Consider the following 24,539-nt stretch of genomic DNA (forward strand, 5'->3'; position numbering starts at 1 on the left):
TCAAATTAGTCAGTGATGATTGACCTGTATACTGCATTTGTTCATTATTTCTTGCTTAAGTTGTTTATCAACTTCTCTGATAAATTGTTAGTTTTTTAAGGGTATTGAAGGAAGCTGGGTCTGTGGGGAAGGATCTAGAAATATTAACATTCTATGGTTTTTCTTTTAATCTCTAAGTGTCTGCTTAGATTAACAAGTTGTTGGTGAGAACTAATGAGAAAGACTGACATATTTGCATCTTTTACCTTTCAGCTGATGAGTATTGAGCTTGGGGAAGAATATGGAGGAACTGCAGCTTCATTTTTTTCAGTCATATTGGTGGTAGAAGAATTGGCCAAAGTTGATCCAGCTGTAGCTCTTCTATGTGAACTCCAAAATACACTAACAAATAGGTTGTTTACCACATATGGAACAGAAGAACAAAAGAGAACTTACTTGCCCAAAGTGTCTAAAGATACAGTGAGTCATAGTCACACTTTACTAAAATATAGTTTTCAATAGTTATATAGCATTAGCGTGTTTTTTCAGTAACTAAATGGGGTGACTGCAGCATTGGAAAATCTGTGTGTGTGAACTTTGAGATGCCTGTTAGAGATGAGATCTGGGGTGATACAGATCCTGTCATCAGTAGCTGAGAGGTAAAAGTGGAAATTACTAGTGTCATTAAAAGTTAATTTACTGTGGAAAAAAACTTTAAAGCTCTTGAGTATGAGACATGTAATTATACAGTGTTTGTATTGTTAATTTCTGTATCTGAAACTTAGTTACTTTGAGGCAGTAAGTTAAAATGTTTGAATTTAAGAGGCTTGTGCTTGCTGATAACTGTTTTTGTTGTGTAACTCCTAAGTTGTGTCTACATATTCAAAAACAAGTAAAAATGATTTTTTTCCCCTTTAATTGACAGATAGGCAGTTTCTGTCTGTCGGAGGCTGGTTCTGGCAGTGATGCTTTTTCTTTGAAGACTCGTGCTGAAAAGAAGGGAGACTACTATATTATCAATGGCTCAAAGATGTGGATTAGCTTAGCAGAACATGCTGGAGTTTTCTTTGTGATGGCAAATACAGATCCTGCCTCAGTAAGTTGCTAAAGAATAATTGCATCTTCAATGACAGCTGATGATATATGATACTATGGATTTTATATTAATAATTTGGTACTAAAGGTTAACATTATTTGTACCTTTTCCTAGCTGAGAACAAACATTTAAAATATTTCGCAACAAAAATAAAAAACTTGCTGAGCAATTTAATAAATTCCTCCCACTGGGGAAAATAAAAATGGCAGAATCATAATTGCTTAGATGAAGAGCACAGCATGCGTTGGTATTATTCTGAGTAATGGAAGAACAGAGATTGTGGCACTTCTGACCTAACAGACAAGTTGCTGTTCGTAAGAGGCAAAACAGAACTTAGACTACATGTACTTGGTAATTAACAAGTGTACAACAGCAGTAAAGTATGATCAGATTAAAAAGCAAAACAAGCAAAAAAAAAAAAGAAAAACATACCTGAATATGCATGTTTCAAGTCTTGTCACTTAACAATTTCGATATAGTTAGTGAAGATTCAAAAAAATCAACTAAAGACTTTAAGATATGCTGTACTGCAAGAGTACGGCAATTTTACTTAAAATAATTATTTGAAGATACTTATATTTTAAATTAGAATTTAAAACTCTAATAAATCTTATTTTTTTAAATATATAACGCATTGTCTTCTTAAAGTTAGAAAATTGTTTTTACATTTAAACGTTCAAGAACGATATTAAAAGTCACTGAAGTTCAAAGATTAAGTAACAGCTGACATCAGTACAAATTAGAGACCAGACCACCATAGATCTGTGTACCGAAATGTACACTCTGCACTAGCAGCTCCTGTTTGGTGAGGTGGGCTGTCATTAAGGTGAGATTTGAAGAGCAGTCTCCTCTTTAATAAGACGCAACTCTTCCACAAGAACCACAGGTTGTTTCCTGCCTCACTGTGTTCCCCTCCTAATAAGAGGAGATGCTGTGGATGATAGAGACAGGAAGACATGAGAACATGGCCCGGAGCACTTCATGCTTCTGTCTAAGGCCCTGTAGAATGTTGCCCTGCGGTTCCAACAGGGGGAAATACTGCTCATAGAGATGCCAGACTGGCTGTACATTCTGTGTATTGTTGCATGCATGATTTTCAGAACAGCCAGGCACTACAGCCCTTCCTGTTACGTAGTACTGGTCTCCTATCTTCTCAAGAGAACTTCTAAGACTTTTCTGTTTTCCATGTGGAATAGAAGGGTTTACTTTGGCCTTATTAAACCGCAATTAGTAGACATAGAGGGAGCAGGTGATGGTGACTTTTATTTACTAATGTATCATTAAGCAGGTATAAAATTTCAGTGTTGGAATTTGGTTTTTATATATACTTGTTAGTACTAGTAGAAAAAAAAAGTTTTTGATTATTTTTAATTCATCCTAGGGATACAGGGGAATTACATGCTTCATAGTAGATCGCAACACAGAAGGCCTACACATAGGGAAGAAGGAGGATAAGCTTGGAATCAGAGCATCTTCTACTTGCCCAGTAACATTTGAAAATGTGAAGGTATTGTAAGCTGTTTAGCTGTTGAATCATAATTTGTATATGACTTGATCTTGACCACAAGTAAGGAGAGTGTTAAGTAAATTCCCAATTCTTTTCCTGCTTTTCACCCTTTAATCATTTGTCTTTCTTTGGCTATTTGCTCCCTAATTCTCAAAAGTATTGAGGGGGATTGAGTTCTAAGTTTTGATAGTTTCTCTCCTTTGTCAGTTTATAATCATGTGTGCCAGGGAATGTTCTAATCAGATTTCTAGGAATCAAATGTCTGCTTTATGTTTTATGCTGTCATTTATGGGGAACATTAAACAAAATGTACACTAATTCACCTATGAACACTTCTAGCAGTTGCAAAGATGAATAGAACAGGAATAACCGAGTGGTTTTATTCTTTAGGTTCCTGCGACCAACATCCTTGGACAGGTGGGGCAAGGCTATAAGTATGCAATCGGAATGCTAAATGGAGGCAGAATAGGTATTGCTGCACAGGTGGGTAACATTGCTTAATATGGGATACAACCAGTGTATGACTTTGAATTTGGATGGAAACTTACAAAGTATTTACAGTTAATAAGAATAAAGTGTTTAGGAAATCCTTTATTAAAAACTGTATTGCCACTAGATGTCACTGTCCCTGTGTCTAAGTTACAGTAATGTACAGAAACAACTGCAAATGATAAAATTCTCCTTTGGTGATACAAGCAATAGATTTAGAAAACATTAAATGGCAATTAGCTTGTCTTTGGTGGTTAACTTACTGCTACGGAAATGTATCAACATTTTTATCTCCCATTATGCACATTTATTTTTTGAAGGAGACTGGCTCTTTGGACAATTTAACATAGTGAAATGTACAAAATTAATGTTTCCAATTGTAATTGGAGGGGATTGCTAAATGTGACCTTATGCTAACTGATGTTTTCTCAACAACTTACTTTTAAAAGTCAACATATTTTTAAAGTAAATATTAACTTTTGTAGCAGAAATGTTCTAGTTCATTGTTGTTTGAAAATTGTGCCTTATGGCATCTTAGAGAAAATATTTGCTGATTTTGGAGTTACTTCCAAATGTTGCATTCTGTTGTAAAATCAGTTTGGATCTCAGACTGGTGCTGATTTCAGTGTAAATCAGATTCAGCCTTATAATAAAATAGCCTATGACAAGCTTTGGTATTTTGAATTTGCTTTTGCAAGTGATCTTTTCTTTGTATTTTGCTGTGGATGTAGTTGTGCTGTATAGGCTGTGATGTATCTGTAGTACCAATCTTCCTTACCTTTTGCTCCATCTTGCAGAGTCCTTGTGAAATTTGGGCTTTCCACATAGCAATGTACTATGCTGCTAAATAGGTTGGCTTTTCCATCATTTCTGAAAATTATCTGTGATTAAACTTTGTTGGATATGGCATTTAAAAACTAGAGCTGTGGGCCTCTGTGTTCCCAGAGATATAAATAATATAGATGTTCTGGCAGTAAAATACATGGTCTGGCTTTTTCTTTTAATTACTCCAAGTTAGACTTATAACCTAATTAAAAGTTAAGGCCAGGTAGTTGTTATATCTTAGTTACTACTTTTTTGGCACCTTCTAATTATGATAAATATACTTGAATGGACAAGAACAGCAGTTCAAAAGTCCTGTAGTACTGGATTTAGTTTTGCAGTAGTGATAGGTTTAAAAAATAATGAGCATTTTGTAAAAATGTAATTGTGGCTATGAAAACAGTTTCAGATAGTTTTAGTGCAAGATAGCTGTATATATTGTCACAGGTGCTGAAGTTGATATACTTAGTTCATCTATACAAGTTTATATAAGGAAGCAACAAGTATGCCAGTACAGCTAATTAGCAACATACTGCATTATTTACCTATGTTCTTTTCCCACATACACCTTTTTGTATATATTGTATTTTTTTTCCTAGAACCTTAACTGAAAAAGGATTAAATGTCTTAAGGTAGTCAGAGTTACATTTTTACCTTCTTGGGGCTATTGGCTTTCAGCTTAATATTTGGACCTATCCAAAAATACCCATACGCTACTGGACATCATTACAGAATCACAGAATTTCTAGGTTGGAAGAGACCTCAAGATCGTCGAGTCCAACCTCTGACCTAACACTAACAGTCCTCCACTAAACCATATCCCTAAGCTCTACATCTAAACATCTTTTAAAGACCTCCAGGGATGGTGACTCCACCACTTCCCTGGGCAGCCCATTCCAATGTCTAACAACCCTTTCGGTAAAGAAGTTCCTCCTAACATCCAACCTAAAATGAGAAATTATTCTGAAAACATTTACTATTTGCAAAAACACATTTGACCCTCAACTTTTGCTCAAAATTTAGTGTTTTTGCAAATATTTTGCCTTTAATAAGAATGTTTAATTCAAGATTGAAGTAGTATAATGTAGGCTTATTGTGGTGACTCACCTCAATAAGAAAAGAAGAAAACTTTTAATCTGCACATTAAGGTTTTTACACAGATGATCTGAACTGCCTGACTGAAAGAAGCACAACTACTCTCATCTCTGTAAGGTGCATTCATTCAACTATTTTTTACTGAATATACGCCTTATTTTATTTTTTTTTTTACAGATGTTAGGATTGGCGCAGGGGTGTTTTGACCATACAATTCCCTACACAAAGGAGAGAGTGCAGTTTGGGAAAAGCATATTCGATTTCCAGGTACCTGATAATGAACTCATGGGAAACTTTCTGTAAAAGGGTAATAGTGATCACACAGTAGTTGGTGAAATAAGTGATTTGCCTAATTTGTGGTCAACCTGTCATTTCTCTGCTTCGTATTTGAGAAGCATTTTTTAGGAGAATTGCAGATGAGCATTCATCTGCCATGTAAAATGTATAAATTCCAGTGCCATGTGTTTTTGCGAGTATAAGTCATTAAAAACTTCAAAACAGTATTAATGTAATTCATTCACTGCTTTAGAAAATAATACACACGGAATTACGTTCTCTTTGGATTTTAATCTCACACTGTATAGAATGTGTTCCACTTCTCATACGCTTTTATGAGGTGTAGGTGAATGCCTTTTCTGGAGACACTAGAAAGTATAAAAAGATGAGGAAAACTGATTGAATTATTATATTTCCTGTGTTATACAAAGACATTTAGTTTCCATGATAATATCTGTATCTTAAAATGAAAAAGACTCTTTGTTGCAAAAATGATGTATAGTTTAATAAGGAAGATGTATAATTGTAATTACTATAGTAATTTTCTTGTTAAAAGAAACCTACATTTCAGCTGAAGGGAAGGAACATTAGTACTACTCATAATTTATACAAATTTTAGGAAGTACCCACAGATATCTAGGAAATGATTGGAACTGCGTCTTTTGAATGGAAAATGGAATTTGTAATTGCCAAATCATTTTGTTATTTTGACCTGCCTATATATTTTTGCAAATTTTAAGGAGCAGTGTTAATGTTCTAATAAGATGAAAGATTTCATTATGTTTAGGAGCAAGTTAAGACTACTAAATGTCCATTTTCAATCATTGTAATATTTGGGTCACTTTAAGTAATCCTATTCTTCTGTAATACCTGACATTTAGAGGTGAGTTCCATCACCTTATTCTTTCCCCTTGAATCCCCTCATCAGACATGTCCTCTATACTTCTTTCTTTGCCGTTCCTAACTTCTGTTTCATGGGTATGGGGCATGGGGAGTAGTAGTTGTCACCTTTGTAGTTCTTCACTTTATTTAAGAGGTACTTTTTTCAAGTCTGTCTCACTTATGCTTCATTAGTAGACAGTAGACAAGTTAATAGTAGACAGTAGTAGACACGTTCATGTACAAATGTTCTCATTAGCTGCAAAATATGGCTTTGACCAACCCCTGTCCCTGCACTGCCAAGGAGAATTCTGAGGTTTGGGTGACACTTTCCTTGGTGCTCATGGGTTCGAGTAGGTTCATGTTGAACCCTCCTGGCTAGCCAGTCAAGGCAGAAGTTACCCATTACACCTGAATCCAAGAATAGGGAAGGAGAAAAGGGGAGTGCAGTTCCTAAAAGGACTTCAGTGACTTAAGAGTTTTGCCAGCTTGGATGCCACCAATGCAGAGGCATGTGCAATTACCAGACCATCTGAAACTTTTTTTTAATTTTAGAGTGTACGTATGTTCCTTTGTAGTAGGAAAAACTGATTCTTGCTAGAAATTCCAGTTGGGTGCTAGTTCTGTCTGACTTTTGGCATGCTTATTGCAGGGAATGCAACATCAGATAGCTCAGGTGGCCACACAGCTGGAGGCTGCGAGGCTGCTGACCTACAATGCAGCCCGTCTTGCAGAAACAGGAAAGCCATTCATAAAGGAGGCAAGCATGGCCAAATATTATGCTGCAGAGGTAATTTACAGTTTCTCTGTTCAATAAACTTGTTTCACTACTGTTTGACAGTTTCTTTTGTTACTGAATGTGCAACTTTTAATTCACATTTTGCTATGAAATCTGTGGGGTACTTTTATCTTATTTCTCAGTCTCAAAGTAAAGTAGGGACTTGAGCAGTTTCTTTTTCAGTGGCCAAAATAAAATCACAAAAAAAAATAAAATAAAAAAAATTAAAAAAGAGCCCCATTAAAAGAGAAAATGAATTAGTATTTTTACTCATTTGAGAGAATTCACTCTTTCAGAATTCTCTTTTTGTGGCCATAGAAATGGTATGGTGAGACTTTGTGATCATTTCAACTCTACTGGTCACAACTGTGGGGCTTAGTAAGATTCAGAACTGGATTGTTTTTGCCTCTTTGTAATTACTGTTAATAATGGCTAGTGAATTCTTGATGTCTTCTGATATAGAATGACGTTATTTGTATGATGATGAACACAAACATATCAGTGTCATTTTCTCACTTGTTCTAGTTTACTATTTTATTTACTATTTTGTGTTTGCTTTAAATGGCTACAGAGAATAAAATTTACTACCACCTTCAAGAAGTTCAATCCTGAAATCATAACAGTGAAACTATTTTCATAGGTTGCCACACTGACAACTAGTAAATGCATTGAATGGATGGGTGGTGTTGGATATACAAAAAATTATCCAATAGAAAAATACTACCGTGATTGCAAGATTGGTGAGTGGTAGCTTCTTAACAGGCATTTCTTGTAGCATTAAAGCTTGGGCATGCGTGACTGGCTGTTTTTTAAAGATACTTTTTTCCTTAAGATCTGTAACCAACACTGATCCAAAGGCTCAGATATCACATGGTAAAACTTTAGGTATAAATAGCCGTGTTTGTACAGCTAGTAACAGTACTTAATTAGATATTAATAATATACAGACACACATTGTTTTCTGTTTCATTAGGAAAATTCCAGTTCGAAAAAAATCAAAGTAGTATCTTTAAATTAATGATCTGAATTTATGTAGAATTTTATATTCAAGATGTGTTTACCAGTGTAATTTCTGAACCTAACACTTTGATGTTTCTAACAATGTTACCCTTTGACTTTACTGCTGATATCATTTGTTAATAGTTAACTTCTGGTGGTTATCTTGGAATTGCTTTTCAGGAAAACTTCTTGTCATTGTGTTGTACCAAAATAAAAGTATTTTGATTATTGCAGATAATAAGATAGGAACGCTTATGCAAATATTAATTCTGCTTCTAGAACTTGCTCAGTAAAGCTTCACTTCATAATTATAAATGTTGGAGTTTGTCTGTTAGAATTGATCTCTCTTCAGATATTCACCAAAGTTTTATAGTCTTCTAATTTATTCTCTTCTGATTTCAGGTACAATATATGAAGGAACTTCAAATATCCAGTTGAGCACCATTGCAAAAAGCTTGGCCCAGGAGTACTGAAAACTGAAGGACTTCTTGACTGTTAACAGACATTATTTCACTGAACATTAATCGTGAATTACAGGTTTATTTGTAATTGTAAAAATCAATATGGTATAATATGGTATCATAAATGAGAATATATCATCACAGACAAAAGCATAAGGAAAACCATGAATTCCCATTTTAGGATATTGAATGTGTAAATCATGCTAAATCATGAATTCCACATTCAAATCCAGATCATGGGTAAAAGTATTTCTTTCTGTCTGAGACACTTCTAAGCTAATACATTAACTGGCATTATTTTCTTGCTTTAGATTATACAAGCAGTGTGTCGCAACTTTGAAATTTCAAAGTGAAAACAAAAGAAATCCTTGGCTTGGCTGGTGTAAAAGGCTCTGTTAAGCCACCTGAGAGAACGGTTTCTTCATGTGCAACACAACTGTTGCGTGGTGTGAAGCTTCTGTTTGTTCTTAACGCCTTATAGGTTACAGGAGTGGTGTTTGAAAATAGGTAAATGTGATGGTTTTCTCTTTTTCTGGTGGAGTGATGTCTATGGTGCTGCTGTAACTGGAGTAATTTTTATAGCAGCCCTTAGTGTGTTCTTAAGTATATCTTGGTAATTAAGCCCTTCCAGCCCCCAATTTGTAGTACTGAAAAGTGGATAATGTCTACCTCCCTTTCCAGCATTCTCAGCTCTTAAGGGTTTTAATCAAAGAGACTATTTATAGTTATCCTTTTATAAAAGATTGAGTTGAAATCTTTGTGAAATGGCATTAAAAAAGCTCTGGTAGTTCTGCAAAAAGACAGAGATATAAGCTAGGTAATAAGAAAACTGTGATACTATTTCACAGGGACTTCCCTGGGTTCACTATATGTCACAAACTTTAAACCTCAGAGCCTTCCTTAGAGTTGGGGAGGGTCTGTTAATTTGTAGTGAAGAAAATTCACTCATAGAAATGAGTGGTTCTCTACATGCAGAGATGTTTTTCTTCTGAGAGCGTGGGAAATAATTTTCTTGAGACGTATTTGCTTTTTTGTCCCTCTCTGTTTACTTTAAAATTAGACATTTTATTTACTGCTGAAACCTCTTCAGTGTTGGAGAACTAATTAACTAAGAATCAAGAGACTGAAAGCCCAGTGTATGAAAAACTATAATTGCTGTAATTGGCAATTTGTTTCAAGTGTTTTGGGGAGGAAAGGATTGTTTTTCTGTTTTGTTGAACTTAAAGGAATCTCACTTTTAAATCTTGTTAGTCACTGATGAGTCACTTTGGAGCTTGGAATGTTACAGTCTCAAACTTGTAGAGAACTTTTTGGCAAAACTAGTGAAGATGATCCTTAATAAGTCTAATTTGATAAGACAGACTGCAGTGCCTTATACAAAGAAACAAGGAAGGACAAAAAGCATCGTTAAAACAGTTTTTGGATTGACTGTCAGCCTCAAAGGGAACTAACTACTTTTTTTGTGAGTGATTTCCCTCACATACACACTTTGCCTGTTGGTAGGTGAAGAATTAGTGTAATTATATCAGATTTAAAAAAAAAAATATATCTTCCATATGAGTTTGATCAACCATTTTGAGATTTTCAAAAACACACAAGTAGGACAGAAGCCTAGATGATTTCTGAAAGATTATTCTAGCTATATTATTTTTAAAAATACATTTAGGATGTTTGCAGGCTTTTTCAGCTGTTAGACTGGAATTAAGAGTACAGATGCCACATTGTCTAACTAGAGTTACTCTGTTCACTATAGTCTGTGAGCTGACTGATCATAATGATACTACGAATGCTTGAGTTACCTTGATTAATACAATGAGACTTGCTGGAGTGAGAGGCTGTTCTTAGCTGCTGCAGTTCAGCCTGCTTTGCTAACATGAGTATCAGCAGAGATCACGTTTTGATTCATACTGTTTAGTAGGTTTTCTAGTTTGAAACACTATCTTGGCTTGGTTTCTGTAGTTTTGTGTGAGGCTACAAAGTGGGTGACAATACTTCACTGACTTAATATAGTGCTAAAAGCAAACTGTTTGTGAAGGAAAGTGCAGAGCTCTCTGAAGGACTGCTAAAGGCTGGATATTCAGCATTATGTAAAAGGACTGTCTGTTTGTGTAGAACTGTGTCAGATATCTATTTGAGGAAAAAAAAAATGTGAAAAATCAAAATAATGTGATTTCCAGCAGTCTGAACTTGGGTGCCATACTCCAGAAACCAACCTGGACAGCTTCATCAGCTGCACGTCAGCTCTTAGGTCAATGCTTTAATACTGCTACAGCTGTGAATTCATGTCTCTCAGTTCCATATGCTGCAATCTGTCACTTCTAATACCTTTTGGAAGAAATGTATGCATTTCATTGGAGTTTTGTCTACAAAATTCTGTGGAAGAATATGCGCACAAATGAACTGTAACTGCCGAGTTTCTTTCCAGACTCCACTCTTGCTTCGAAAGGGCACGCATGGGCACACCTCTACATCAAGCATCGGGTGTTCTGGCCATTGACTGACTCTAGGAAGGGTCAACTTGTTTGATGGCTTCAAGTCCGGTTCCATTCCTGCACTAGCACAGGCTCTGGTTTAGTAATAGAATGTGCTCTGTTGTCCAGGAGCTATTAAATGCTGCCTACGTCTCCCAGCCCATGTTGGGTCTGGGACAAGCAGTTATGGATTGCCATAAACTGCAGTTCTGCATTTGGCACGGTTGGGCATGGGACTGTTCATGTTGGCTGGCTACACCAACAGGTGTGGGGCTGCAGAGCTGGCACTGTGAATGTTGGGAGGCTTTCCGTGCGGAGGGTTGGGCTTGAAGCTGCTTTATACACTACGTATGTATATTTTGAGTTGTCCCTTTGTGCCCTTAGTCAACTCAGCCAGTCCAGTCTGTTGCCTTGGAACAACACCTTCAGTAAGCAAATACAACATCTGGGCTTCCCTGGATGGAAGAAGAAAAAAGCATTAGGAATGTATAAAAAAGTGCCTGAATTTGATGTTCGACTAGATAAGATGCTGATCTTGTGTATCAGCTGATGGTTCTCTAATAATCTGTCATCTTAAATTGCAGTTTTTTTCATTGGGACAGACTGAATGTATCTTCTGTCAGGTTTCTGTAGTATTATCCTGGTTTGATAAAGATCTGAGGCAGTTCTCCACAGAAAGATTTAATTGTTACGTGGAAAATACTCAAATATAACATTTTATATAATGTTTTCTGTGCTGTTGTTCTTTCTTTCACATTTTCTTTTCCCCATGTAAAGATTGTGTTAGAAGAGGATTACGTGAAATATAAAGTAATTGTTCAGTGGGAGCCTTTCACTATGTAAAGAATTTTCTAATTAACTTGTTATTACCTTTCCGTTTGGAAATCTTCTGGTGAGAGACACATTTCAAGTTCTTCATGCCACGATAAACTAGATTTGAAACAGTCTGGTTCAAAAGCAGCTGTCTTTCTTGAAACATTTTTTAGTCAGTCCCAAAATGTATTCACTGTACCAATGTGATAGATCTTCTCCTACGAGAATTATGTGAAAGTGGTCAACAGCTGCCACAAATATTTCACAAATATTTACCTGTTACGTAATGACTGTGCAAACTGTTGGAGGAGGCACAAATCGGGCATGAGCTGACAGGGCAAATCAGGCATGTGCTGTACAATTCCCGAAGAGTTTTCCCTATTTTGAATTTGTTCCATTGAAATGCAGTAGTTGCAGAGCATTTTGCAAAGAGTTGTCTTTTCCTCTAAAATGCAACTCCACAGTTTCAGTGAAATGGAACAGCTGCAAGTCTTACTCGTCCACGTTTGGCTGCGTAGAGGTACGTAGGTACGTAGTATGGCTGCTGTGCACTCAGGTGAGAGGGAGCAGGTGCCTTCCTTCTTGTTCTGCTTCTGAGTGTTCACTGAGTCCATGCCAAGGACAGTCAAACATCAGTGCACAGCTCATCCAGAGTTCTAGGCTGACAAATAGAAATGACCATAAATATTTCAGTTAAACATGGTGACTGTCAGATCAATCACTATAATTAACAAAGTCCAGCGTAGTGGCATTGAGGGAATTTCTCATTAGCTGGTACGAGACACATGATTAAGCTGCTTTGAAATCTCTGTTTATTATCCTCTAAAAATACTCTATTTGTGTGCAATACCATGAGCATGTTGGGTGACTAGAACTAACCGCTGTGTTTCCTAATAACTTGTTTCATAGTTCATTGTTCAAACATTGATTCATATTGGTATATTAATGTTCAAAAGAATATACAATGTATAATGTATTTTTTGACTTTGTAACTTTTTTCTTATTTATATTTAAATATAAAGATGTGCAATCTCAACAGACAGCAATAGTATTTTTGTGTATTCTTCTGTCCTTCAAGATCATTTGGATTCACATCCTTGTGAAACTTTTCTCATCTTTCTCATTTGTGTAGAGTGACTAATACTGGAGAACTATATATATAAAAAAAAATTTATAAATTTAAAAAAGCCTCAAGGTGACTTCACTAAAGATACTAAAGAAAAAGTATTCTGCACCTGATGGAAAACTGTATCTTGATGGCCAAAAACACAGTGCTTTCAGAGCTCAGTTTTATTTAATATATACAATGAGGACTTCCGAACATGTGGAAAAATAAATTCATCCAATGTCATGTGAGGTTGGGAGGGACCTTAAAGATCATCTAGTTCCAACCCCTCTGCCATGGCCAGGGACATCTCGTACTTTGAAGGAAAACTAAAATAGAAACTGGAAAACCTAAAACACAGCGATAAACTCAACTTCAACATTGCTAAAATAAAATTAAAATAAAAAAGGTTGATAAAACTTTGTTTATGGAGTCACCTCATCATGCACCCAACACCAGCTAAAGAGAAAAAGCCAACTTTGAAATGATACAAAGGTCTTTTTTCTTTTCATTTTATCTCATATGGAATAGCTTTGTGCTCTGACTCTTAAACTGAGTGAAGAAAAAAGAATCCAGGAATAATTCAGAAATTAAAGTTAAGATTCTGGAAATTCAGTTAAATGCTGAAAAGCTCCATAGAACTTGTTCTGTTAGTTGAGCTGCTGAATATATAGTTGGTATGCAGCAAATGTGTTTTAGTGCAAAAGCCAATGCTGTTTGTTTTAGGAAAGAAAATGTTAAGACATTCTGTTCCTGAGATGGAAGATGTTTATGTACCAAATGCAGCATTTGCTCCAATTGTTCCCGCAAGAATTGAGGCAAAGCACTTTTTCAGCTCAGGTACTTTTTGAACTTTGAAAATGTTTTATGACTCCCTATTATGTACTAGAAGATTGGTATATGATATGAAGGCTGTACTTACGTTCATAGTCTTGTTTTCCCTGTGTTCAGAGAAAAACTCCTTATGTTCCATTCTATGATTTTTCTCAAACACAAACTGTTGTGCTCCCTTCGTAAATTCCAAATTTCTTTTGTCTTTTCAGTGCCTGTCCAAGCAAGCTTTAAAAAGAAAACAATTTTCTCCGCTTAATTAAGGCAAGGTGTACAATTCATTGCTATGGCAGGTTATTTTGCTTGTTGCTTGAATAATAAAAGCTAAATCCATCTTATTGTAAGCTATATTTAGCTATCACCGAAGATTCACAGTTTCTAAGGTCCAAGGTAAGGTGCAGTAACAGGTCTTCCATTCTATACCAGAAGTATTTTAGCTCTACCGTGCTTCAGCTTCAGTGATTCAATTTGCAGAGATAAACAATTCTCTGGAGGTAATACAGCTTGTCATTATTTAATAATTATTTAAAATGTAAGACTCTGGGACACGTGAGTGTTGTGGTTGTCCTCTAATTCTTCAGGGGCTGACACAACATTGGGTTAAAACACCCAATGCTCCAGTGTTTCAGACTTGCAAATGAATAGCTCACGTTTTCTATGCTGTTACTTCTATTTAGAAGTGTCCAAAATTCCTTTTTTTCTCCTTTTTTTTTTTTTTTTTTTTTTAAGCTATAAAAGCCTTCTGGCACTGAATTACATCTTTTTCTTGACTGAAACATATCTGCTCTATGCTAACATCATTATCCAGGAATGATTTCTAGAAGAGGAAGTGAAGAGTAATTAAATCATTCCTAACTGAAGGAAATGCTTCGCAGAACTATGCAAATTCCAATTTGGCCAAGATGCTGCGGTTTCATATTCTATTTCTGGGAAGGGCAGAGAGAGAAGCAGTTATTTTTGGAGCAAGGTTCTGGCTCTAATTTTTCTCTCTTGCCTCGAGATGAGCGCATGCTGGGACATCCGTGTTCAAGGCAGGAGCATGGTACCTGCCGTGGTCTGCTTCTAACCCTGTCCTGCTGCGAGTGCTTGTAAGTTATGCTTGCTCCCCTTGCTGAAAGTGTCATTTGCTGGGGTGCTCGCCCAGATCCCTGACAGGGGATATTTTGCCAGGATGCGTGAGGAGGGCTCAGACCTAACCTGAAGCAGTGACGTCTCTGCCCGGTGAGTAGGGCTGTCTAGCACTGCTCTGGCTCTGCCAGCACAGGGCAAAGGTACAAGGGAAATACCTGCTTAACCCTGCTGCTCAGCTTGGAAGAAAGCAGGATTACGTTTTGGAGTGCAAAAAAAAAATGAGATGATTCCTCTGTGCGTGCTCAGCAGGAGTGCATGGGGGGAGCCTGCAGACTGCGCACAGCCTGCTGTGGCTCTGGGGCTTGCAGGTTTCAATCTTCCCTTCTTTCCATATGCAAATATTTTTCCCTTCTTTCCATCTGCAAATCTCACTTTTACAAGGATTAAGGCAAAATGCCTGGTGGGCTGGGAGAGGAGGGGGAGACTGTTTATTCTTACTATCTATTTTTATGTGGGAATGTTTGGGAATACATTAGTGATGTGTGGTTGAATTATTAACTGGAAAAGTATGAGCGTTGGGAGAACAGCTCCACAACTTTTGCCATTCAGGGAATCAAATTGCTAAAATGAGTTGTGTATTCAAGCAATCTGTGTAAAGGAAAAGCTGTAAAAGTAGGACGTGTTATTAATTTTAAAGTTACGTTATAATAATGAAGTATAAACAGTGAACTTCAGTGATTTGCAAAAGGTACCAGCCTCGTGTCTCTCCTAAACTGGTTGATTTATGTGCTGTTTGCTGTTTTTGGGAACACAAAACAATTAATTTATGTGTGAAAAGAACAGTGAATTAATCCTAGAGAGCCCTGGAGCCTTTAAAGACCTGAATCATATGTTGAGCTCGTTTAAAACTTGCATAAGAAATTAATGTAGAATAAAGCCCCTTAATTTGAAAAGTGCATCTATAGTAGGTGTCCCTAGGATATCTTCTGGATCATTCTTCAGAAAGGTTAAGGAGGACTTTATTTTTTTTTCTTTCTTTCTTTTTTTATATTCAGTATGTATTTTCCAGTTGCAGCTCAACATGGTGCATTTCAACTTATAAAGAGACAGAGATTTTAAAAAGAAACGGGGAGCTTTTTATTCACCTTCCACTTAATTTCCTTGCTGCCTTGCCAGTCCCAGCTTAATGAATGTAATTGCTACCTTTGATGAAAATACTATTATCAAGATCACACATTACATTGGAAAACAGTTTTTCTTTAAACACAGCTACTGCAGTCTCTAATTATGCATGTAACAAGTGGCTCCTGAACAAAAGAGCATGTTGTCTACAATTGCTAGGAATTGGAGCAAGGCAAATTTGAACAAAGAACAGATTAGATTTGCTCCATGCTCCACAAAGCCCATTCCCCTGATTAATTTCCTGCAAAAACTAAAACAATTCTCTCTTAAAAGAAACTAACCCTCATCTCCAGAATGATCCATATGCCATTTGTGTCAATCTATATGATGATAATGGCTGCAGATTTAAATTATTAACTATTAGATGTAGTAAAATAGGAAAGCTCTTTTATAAACTTACCTTTTCATATGTAAATAAGCAGTACAAGGACTTAAGGAATAAGGGACAAAAACCTGACTTTTCTGTGGAAACCAGGAGCCAGAAAGCACCCAGTAACTGAAAGTCTGAATTGTGTGTGCATAATCCAATTATTTTGTCAGTTTACCCTGTGCTACGTGTTCTGCACAGGCGCTGCAGCGGGAGCATCATCTCTCCTAAAGGCTGTGTTGGGTTTTCCAAGAATGAATGACATATTTGAGGGCTGCTTCCTCCAACTACGTGAGTGCACCTTGAGTTCTTCTGAAAATGATTTCATTCTCGAAACAACAGTATTTAATGAGACAAAATCAGAGTTGGAAATACATTTGCTATTATTCCATGGAATAGCCAGCAAGACAGCAGTAAAATTTTGAATTAGTAATTGGCCACTGATACAATCCTGCAAGTATGGATTGAATTGTTTTTTGTGTGTGTGTGTTACTAATACAAGGAATCAGTCATAGTAATTTAGCACATCGTATTATTTTTCATTTTTATTTGTATTGATCTTGGATTCCTGGCTGTTTCCCATTGTACATGATGCATATAAAACCCGGTTACGTGGATAAAAGAAGAAGTTCTGCTTAAAAGCGTTTATGGGTTAGGATCAGATGAGGACTCATGTAAACCCTTGTCTGGATAAATATTTTTAAGAAAAATTGGTAAGCAGAAACGCTGTAGTGGTAAAAAAAAAAAAAAAAAAAAAAAAAAGCACCTTTAGTCCTGCATCCTCTTGCTCACTGTAGTGAAGATGCTTTGTTCCTGTGAGTGAAGTCAGATCAGTCGTGTAGGAATGGGCCCTGCAGCTTGTGGTGGTGCCTGTTCAGCGCATTTCTCTGCCAGGCAGGATCCAAAGCCCCCTTTCTGTGTGATGCACACTACAAGCAATGGTTCAGTTAGCCTGGGTTTGATGTTTTTGGTGGAAGGTGGTTTAACAGTGTCCTCTCTGTCCCTGTCAGCTCTGCCATACGCAGTAGCATATCTGAAGTCTTCCAGTGGCCAAAGTCTACGGTGCAGTCAGTGAACAGGGATGTCCATTCATCCACTCACTCAGTGCTGAAACAGGTAATAATAAACATTTTCTCTGTCACAAACCTATCAAAGATATGAGGTGTTGAAGCTTCTGTGTAGTTTTAAAACATAGTGAGCTATATCTTAATAGGATTGGTTTATGAGCTTGAAATTTAGAGATTTCTAAGACACTGTTGAGAAATCTTCCAGGCTTTGCAGCTGTTGCCCATGCTCCCAGTCCTGTTCCATAAAGCAGCTTCTTTTCACCTGCGGTGTATTTCCATGCATGACCAATGTGTGTACCCCCTGCACTGCTCTGTACCGTCTGCTTTAGAGCTTTCTTAGAGTGGGTAACACTGGTCTGCTGGAAATAGGTGATGCTCCCTGTGCTGGGATGACTGTATTATGCAGGGGAACACGGGACCATGAGATGCAGCACAAGAGAAATGACTCTGAAATTAATGATGTGCAGTGGCCAATAATAGGTTCCTTGCTGTGAAGCTATTTCGCAAGAGATAATGATGGGGGGAAGGAAAAGCGATACCAATTATATTTTTCAAATGAATATTAATTGTGAGGATTTTTCCAAGTATCCAAATGAATGAGTGTCCAAATCCTTTCTTCTTCCTTGGGACTCATCCTGCAAGGTCCTGTAGCCTCTCATTCAAATCAGTAGGGATTGAAAACCATGTGGAAATTCCAAGGAACAAGTTTGTGAGTGCCTTCAGTACGGACAGGCTTTGCCAGTGCTGGGGAATTCAACACAGCTGGAGCTGCATTAAAGCCAATTTGCATGGGCAAGCAGAAGCTGCTTCCTGCAGCCCACACGGCTTCTCACACTTCTCTTTGTGGCTATGGCAGGACTCAGGAGAACAACCTACAAGTGGCCAAGCTTAGGAATTGAACACTATATATTTTTATTTTTTTTAGCATAGCCACTAAACATCAGACCAGGGGTGTTACTGGCCAAGGTAAAAGAATTGCACTAAGCTTAAATGACTTCACAAAGCCTACAAGTGCCCAAGTCTTACAGCCTGTTTCAAAAGTTGAATTGTGCCTCGTGGGGCCATGCGTTCCACTGAGTATTGCAGGACTGAGGGTGCTGAGCTCTGGTGTCTCCTCCAACATGCAGCAAACCATAAGGAGCTTCTCTCTAAGAGGACATGTTGCATAGAGTGCCAGAAAGGGAAGATGTAAGATGGCAGAGGTCTGGTAGGTATTAGCAGCTCACAATATCTTTCTGCATTGCAGCTTTCAGGGTCTTGGTGTTCTTATTATGCCAATGCAGCGATTAGGGAGACAATCCTACCCCTGGTATACCTGTCATTTATCTCTTCTCAGTCACTATTATAATTCTTCCCAGATTGCATTACTTGCCAAATCACAGAAGTATCTAGGTTGGAAGAGACCTCCAAGATCACCTAGTCCAACCTCTAACCTAACACTAACAAGTCCTCCACGAAACCATATCACTAAGCTGATAATATATAATCTTTAAAATCTGCACTTAATACAAAATCTTTAAAATGCACCCTGCAGACAAAAAAAAAAATCATAATTTTCCATGAGGATGGAATTAATCAAGATGTAATTATGACACCAAATGAAATTACTTAGAACATCATAAAAATCTTGTTCATCTCTCATCTTTAAGAAACTGAATAAAAGAAAAATTAAATCCTTTCTCTGGAAATGAAAATCATTTCTGTTTCCAGATGCACTTTTTTTGAGTGTTTCAGATACAATGGGTTTTTTGATAATGGGACCACTGCAGAGCTTGCACTGGTGAAAAAGAAACCTAAGACCAAGGTTGCATTTTTTAGTCTTTTAACTGCAAATATTCATGACAAAAAGGAACATGATTATAGTCACTGGCTGGGGAAGCTGGAGAACAAAACCAACATATTTAGAAAATCCAGAATTACTTGTGGGTTAACTTCCTTTTCTTCCCTGAAATAACTGTCAAGTTGAAAGTAACCTCATGAATTTGGGGAAATGTATCTGTGTACCTTCCTGAAGAAGTGTGAGCTCTTTTTCCTTTCCAAACTAATTGTTGTTCCATGCAGTGGGTGTTAGTTTCTTATTTTATTGTAGCATTTAAGACAGCACACAGTAAAAAGGCTGCCCGGAGAACAGCCGTGGTACTTTGGCAGCATAAATATTTATCCCTTCATCACACCATCTCCGCTTGTCTCACATCAGCCAACTGATGAAGTTTAGCACAATTACGAGGTTAACCCCCAGATCCATAAGTGTTCTTCCTGGTGATTTGATGTGGTGCCTAATAACGCACATTTTTTGCATAGATATTGCCTGGAATACGCGTTAATTCACTTATGGCCTCCCTCACAGCCCTGATGCAGTAGCAGTGTGGGGGTTCGGGAGGCATTTCCCTCAGAGCACAACGTGTGTGGTGATGGCTGCGGAGGAGCCCCAGCCTCGTATCTGTCAGCATTGGTTATTTTGTATGGGCAGATCAAAGCACAAACATGCAAACTCCAGGCCTGAATTCTGCATGTGGTGCCAGGATGAATGAAGAGCAAGCAGCCCAATTCCCCGGGGGCAATCTCGTGTTTCTGTACAAAGTCCTCCTCAGGCGAATGGTGGCACTGTGCCCTCCCTTTGCATGGGTCCCTGTGACAGCAGGCCATCCGTGGGGACCACAAAGTGGGATTTGAGTGTTATGTAGCTCGTGGTGGGGCACAGGGAGGTTTGGGATGCCCCTTTGATAGAGAGGGATGTGAGGGCAGTGGACAGAAGAGGATCTGGAGGTGCCCTTTCCATGCAGGAGGGCTGAGGAGGTGATGTCTTGTGAGCTGGTGCCAGGCCAAGTCCTCTTCCCCTCTCACTTGAGGCCTCAACATAATGCAGAGGAAGGGGCCAGACCTTATATTTGCTTTAAATGGTCACTATCCACTCAGTGCAAATGGAAAATGAAAAAAATCAGCGAGTGCAAGGGGCTGCAGAGCTTCAGCGAGCCCGTGTCTCTGCCGGCCTCCCGAGGCTGAGAGCAGGCCTGCTCAGCGCCCCTCCACTCGCACGCACGGCCCGTTTGTTTCACGCTCCCTCCACCTAGATGTATGACCCAGAAAGAAGGAAAAAGTAGTTCGGGTTTAAACTCTTATCACTAAAGTGAGTCTCCCTCTACATTAAAAAACTATCCAGACACTGTAACAGGAATGGGTTCAGTTCTTATGTCATAAATTTGTGTGTGTAGAAAAAAGACTTATTGGTGAATTTAGCAGTATTTTTCGTTGAACTGGCAGTTGCTAACCATTACACCAGTATTTATTTGATTCTTAAAGAGCACAAAAGCATGGACTACAAATAAAGAAGATGGAGTAATAGCTTTTGACTGGACCACTAGCTTTAAACTTGAAATGAAGTGTCCAGTTTTGAGTTACTGTGTCCAAATGCCATTTGTACAGTTTGAAAAGTGGGGGCATTTTTCCAGCTTGTCACTGTTAGCTGTAGTTCATTCCAGTGAATGATATCACTGAAGGAGCAGTTGTTCTGCTATAAGTACTTCACTCATGACTGGAATGTATTAAATGTATTAATCTGTGCCTCAGAGTGTAATTTAGGGAAGCCCTACATTTGACACATTCTTGTACATCCTTATTTTATTGCCTTATCCTGCAGGTAACAATGTCTCAAAAGCAAAGATACCGGATGAAGTTAAAATTACATGTCACAAAATATTATATGCACTTTTGTTGCTCATTTCGCTGTCAGAATTACAGATTTTCAACAACATTAGTTTAAATATGTTTATGACTTGATTTACACCTCTGATGTCAAAATAAAATCCAAGGCAGGAATCCAGGGTTTCAAATGATGCTGGAGGTGAAATGAAGCCGTGAGAGGAACGTCCCCATCCTCACAGCTACATCTTTAACGACAAACCTCTGTCACAAACAGCACCTAGGCCAGCCAAGGATAAAAAGCGAGGGTTGAGTTATCCTGGAGAGTATTTGTCAAGCCTGCTTTAAGTCAGCAGAATAAAAATGTATTTTTGAGGCAAGGTTAGAGCTTATGTCAACTAAGTGAACTCATAAAGCATTTATAGCCACCTCGTGACTATTATGTATCATAAATTTGGAACAGTCTTAATCCATAAGTGTATAATTTTAAGGTACTTCAAGATACCCTTACTGCCTTATATTTGCAATGTAGCAATCACCCGTGTTGCTGTTAGCAATTAAATAAGTACGTTATTAGCAGTAATAAATGCCAGTTTGTCAACTGAATTATGGGTCATGCACCCACAGAAGGAAAAAAATTGTACTGTTGTCTGAAACAGGTGTGGGTACGAAAGCCCTGGCTGATTTAGGCAAGTACCCAGGGATGTGCAGTGTTGTGCTTATCAGCCCTGGGCTCCTGGCAGCTACCACAGCTTTTACTTTAAGTAACTGGACCAAAAGTACAATGCAAGTGACTATGTGCTGCAAACTAACTTGCCTCTCATTCCTTTGTGTTATGAAGAAAGCGTTTAGTGGCTGGAGCATCCCTTATTTATGTTTAATGAGAGATCCACTAGAACAGCTGAAACGCATGGGAGCCAGGTTTGGTCCCAGATTATGCCAGCGCCGTGCTACCAGCCAACAATATTTACTATAAACACACCCAGGCTTCTTTTCTTTTATTGACTTCCGTGTCTTCCTTGTATACATTTCAAAATAAATATCCAGAGCTACCCACAGATTTTCCTACGGGGCCGAAGAGCCTTCGCTATGGAGCGAGGCAATTCATAAACGTGGAAAACGGCCCCGCTCCACCTGCAGGCATCGTTAGCTGGCAATGATGGGGATGATAGAGGAGATGGGAACAGTGACTGAACTCCGACCTTATCGATCGAGCCACCTCCACCCAGCTGAGTTGCTGCGGCCCAGTCAGCTGAAAAGGAATTTAAAGGGCAGTCGTCTTCCCCGTTCAGCCCTCCTGTCATTAATAACGTTTTCATCCATGACAGTGATAAACACGCGGTACTTGAGGAGAGTTTATTAAGGTCAGTCTATAAATAAAAATTAAAATTTAAAAAAATGGGTTTACACAGATGAACAGATGGATGAATAAAGTGATTGGTAAAACAATAAATATGAAAATAGACAGATGGATGAAGTATCTGGCAGTGATCCTTTAAAAGCCCAATGCCTCAAATACCAGCAACATTATACCAGACCCTTCTCTCCCCTCGGATAAAAAACAGATTTAATGAAGCTGCTTCAGAACTTATAGGTTTCGTGGATCTATGGCCTGACTAATATTTTGTCATTTAATGCCTATTCTCCAGCCTGATAAAAAGGATTGCAGCCATTTCTCTATGTCAGGTATATAACTGAGTGCTACTAAAATTTAAATGTCTCATCTGTCCTTGGATTTAAATACAGATGGCCTTAAACCTCTGAGTTTTTCTTAATGCACGATGGTATACAATACCTTGGCTGACTTCTTTTATCATTCTCAAAGAGACAGGGATTTGTATCTCTAGTGGAATTCAGGCTATCTGGAAGTGAATATTCTTCATTTCCAAAATCTGAATATCACTCAGAAAAATAAACCACAAAAGCCCAATAACATTACAGCTCCATCATTTGAGGAATACCGACAGGTCTTTATGATTTATAAAACACAAGTCCACTAGATTAAAAATTTCCTGGGAAATCATGTAAGGACTTGCTAACCTTCAAGTTAAATTATAAATTTTATCCTTGGGTTAGCATTGTTTAAAAGTGAAAGTTTCTTTAAAAGAAGCTAAGAAAGGAATAAAGTTCATTGCAATTTTGCATAATTTTCAAAGCGTTTGATTCTGTGTGGGCTGTAGATCATTGAACTCAAGTGGCAGGGGAGCATCGTTTAGGGAAAAATTATACCAATAAATTAGGAAAGTACAAAAAAGACTTGACTCAGATTTGAGGCCTTTGTATCTTTAAGTTTTTTTAAGTTTGCAACATCTAAAAGAACCTGAATTGTTGCTTCTGGTTAAATATTTCAAAACCATTACTTAGATCATTGCGATTATTGATCCTTTAATATGCCCTCATTCCTTGATGGCCATGCAGCGACATTAACTGGCGTTAAGCAGGCTGCAGTCACGTGCATCATTGTTTGCTGCAAATGAAGATTTTGAATGCTAAATCTGAACATCGGCTCGGGACTCTTCCAGCCTGAGCATGCCATCAATTTCCATGAAAAGTGGCTGCCTAAGTGAAATGGATGAGAAGAGAGGGTGCCCAGCGCCTCACAGAAAGAGCGAGGCTCTTTGCATGATTTGGTCCTTAGGAAGCAATTCAGTCTAATAATGAAGAGGTGATGGGGCACAAAACTACTGTTAGTTAAATCCAGGTTTAACTGGAATAAACCAAGAGTATTGCAGGTCCCTAATGAACAATCAGAAAGGTGGTTAGGATTGTGCAGAGCAGCTGTATTACTTAAAAATAAGCAACAGTTAGGGGAATAATGGCTTTCAGCCGGTTGCTGAGTCGATTACACTGGGAAAGGCTGGATGACAGAGAGGAAGCAGAGATCCCTCCATCAGCTGTCCCCACCCAGCCTGGCACTGAGGGATCTCAGTGGGATCCATTCCTGGGGCTTCAAAACATTTCTAAACAGGAACCTGCATTATTTGGATGACAAGATCATGTTCAGCAAAGCAGGAATTGAGGCTATAGGAATAACACAGAAATAAAAAGGATGCTTTTGAGGCTCTCCCTTGGGAGAATGTCTTCATTTCCCCTTAAGACTCCTGGAAAATTTTAGGAAGACTCCTCCAAAACTGTGACTGCACCTGAGGGCTTTCAGAAGATTTGCTGGGTGCTGCCACTGGCTTGGTGAACCTGGTGCAGAAACGGGTGAGTAGGAATGGGCAGTGGGAAGGGAACAGTGTCAGGCCTTCAGCACCTTCTGCTTTCTGTTTGTCAGTGAGCATGACAGTCAAGATTGCTTATGTTAGGAATGTTATCTCACTGTGCAAGTACATTGAAAATACTCCTCCAATTTCTGCCGTCCTCCTTTGTCACCTAGTCTCAAGGTTTCATGCACAGGTGGGTTTCGAGGCAGAAGCTGTGGCCAAGACCTTTTACACATTAGGCTGGCAGCGATGGGAGCTGCATCTTCCTCCCAGAATGGGACTTGGATCACATGTCCCAGTAGTCCTTCCACCCTATTACCTGATCCTCTACAGACAGCTCCTGCACATTTCTCTCTGCCTTCCTCTGCGTGTAGTTGTCTGAGGACAGCTGCTCATTGCATTCAGT

At 38.2% G+C, this 24,539-nt stretch overlaps 1 protein-coding gene and 1 long non-coding RNA gene across 6 annotated transcripts in view; both read left to right on the top strand.

The window, feature by feature from the left end:
• ACADSB (acyl-CoA dehydrogenase short/branched chain) overlaps nucleotides 1-11,579 on the top strand; it is a 16,571-nt gene extending 4,992 nt beyond the window's left edge. For all 3 annotated transcript variants that reach the window (XM_027460831.3, XM_021274901.4, XM_021274900.4), the window contains 8 exons: nucleotides 253-459; nucleotides 905-1,075; nucleotides 2,457-2,582; nucleotides 2,973-3,065; nucleotides 5,166-5,255; nucleotides 6,796-6,933; nucleotides 7,562-7,661; nucleotides 8,323-11,579. In XM_027460831.3, the coding sequence (XP_027316632.2) occupies nucleotides 253-459; nucleotides 905-1,075; nucleotides 2,457-2,582; nucleotides 2,973-3,065; nucleotides 5,166-5,255; nucleotides 6,796-6,933; nucleotides 7,562-7,661; nucleotides 8,323-8,393 (996 nt within the window). In that variant the 3' untranslated portion in view covers nucleotides 8,394-11,579. The remainder of the gene's footprint in view (nucleotides 1-252; nucleotides 460-904; nucleotides 1,076-2,456; nucleotides 2,583-2,972; nucleotides 3,066-5,165; nucleotides 5,256-6,795; nucleotides 6,934-7,561; nucleotides 7,662-8,322) is intronic.
• A 2,798-nt stretch (nucleotides 11,580-14,377) lies between these two features.
• Nucleotides 14,378-24,539, top strand: part of LOC140002757 (uncharacterized) — a 26,472-nt gene continuing 16,310 nt past the window's right edge. For all 3 annotated transcript variants that reach the window (XR_011810172.1, XR_011810174.1, XR_011810173.1), the window contains exons 1-3: nucleotides 14,378-14,822; nucleotides 16,423-16,512; nucleotides 17,232-17,337. This is a non-coding gene — a long non-coding RNA (uncharacterized lncRNA). The remainder of the gene's footprint in view (nucleotides 14,823-16,422; nucleotides 16,513-17,231; nucleotides 17,338-24,539) is intronic.

This window comes from Anas platyrhynchos, chromosome 6 (assembly GCF_047663525.1).
Source record: "Anas platyrhynchos isolate ZD024472 breed Pekin duck chromosome 6, IASCAAS_PekinDuck_T2T, whole genome shotgun sequence".
Lineage (NCBI taxonomy): Eukaryota > Metazoa > Chordata > Aves > Anseriformes > Anatidae > Anas > Anas platyrhynchos.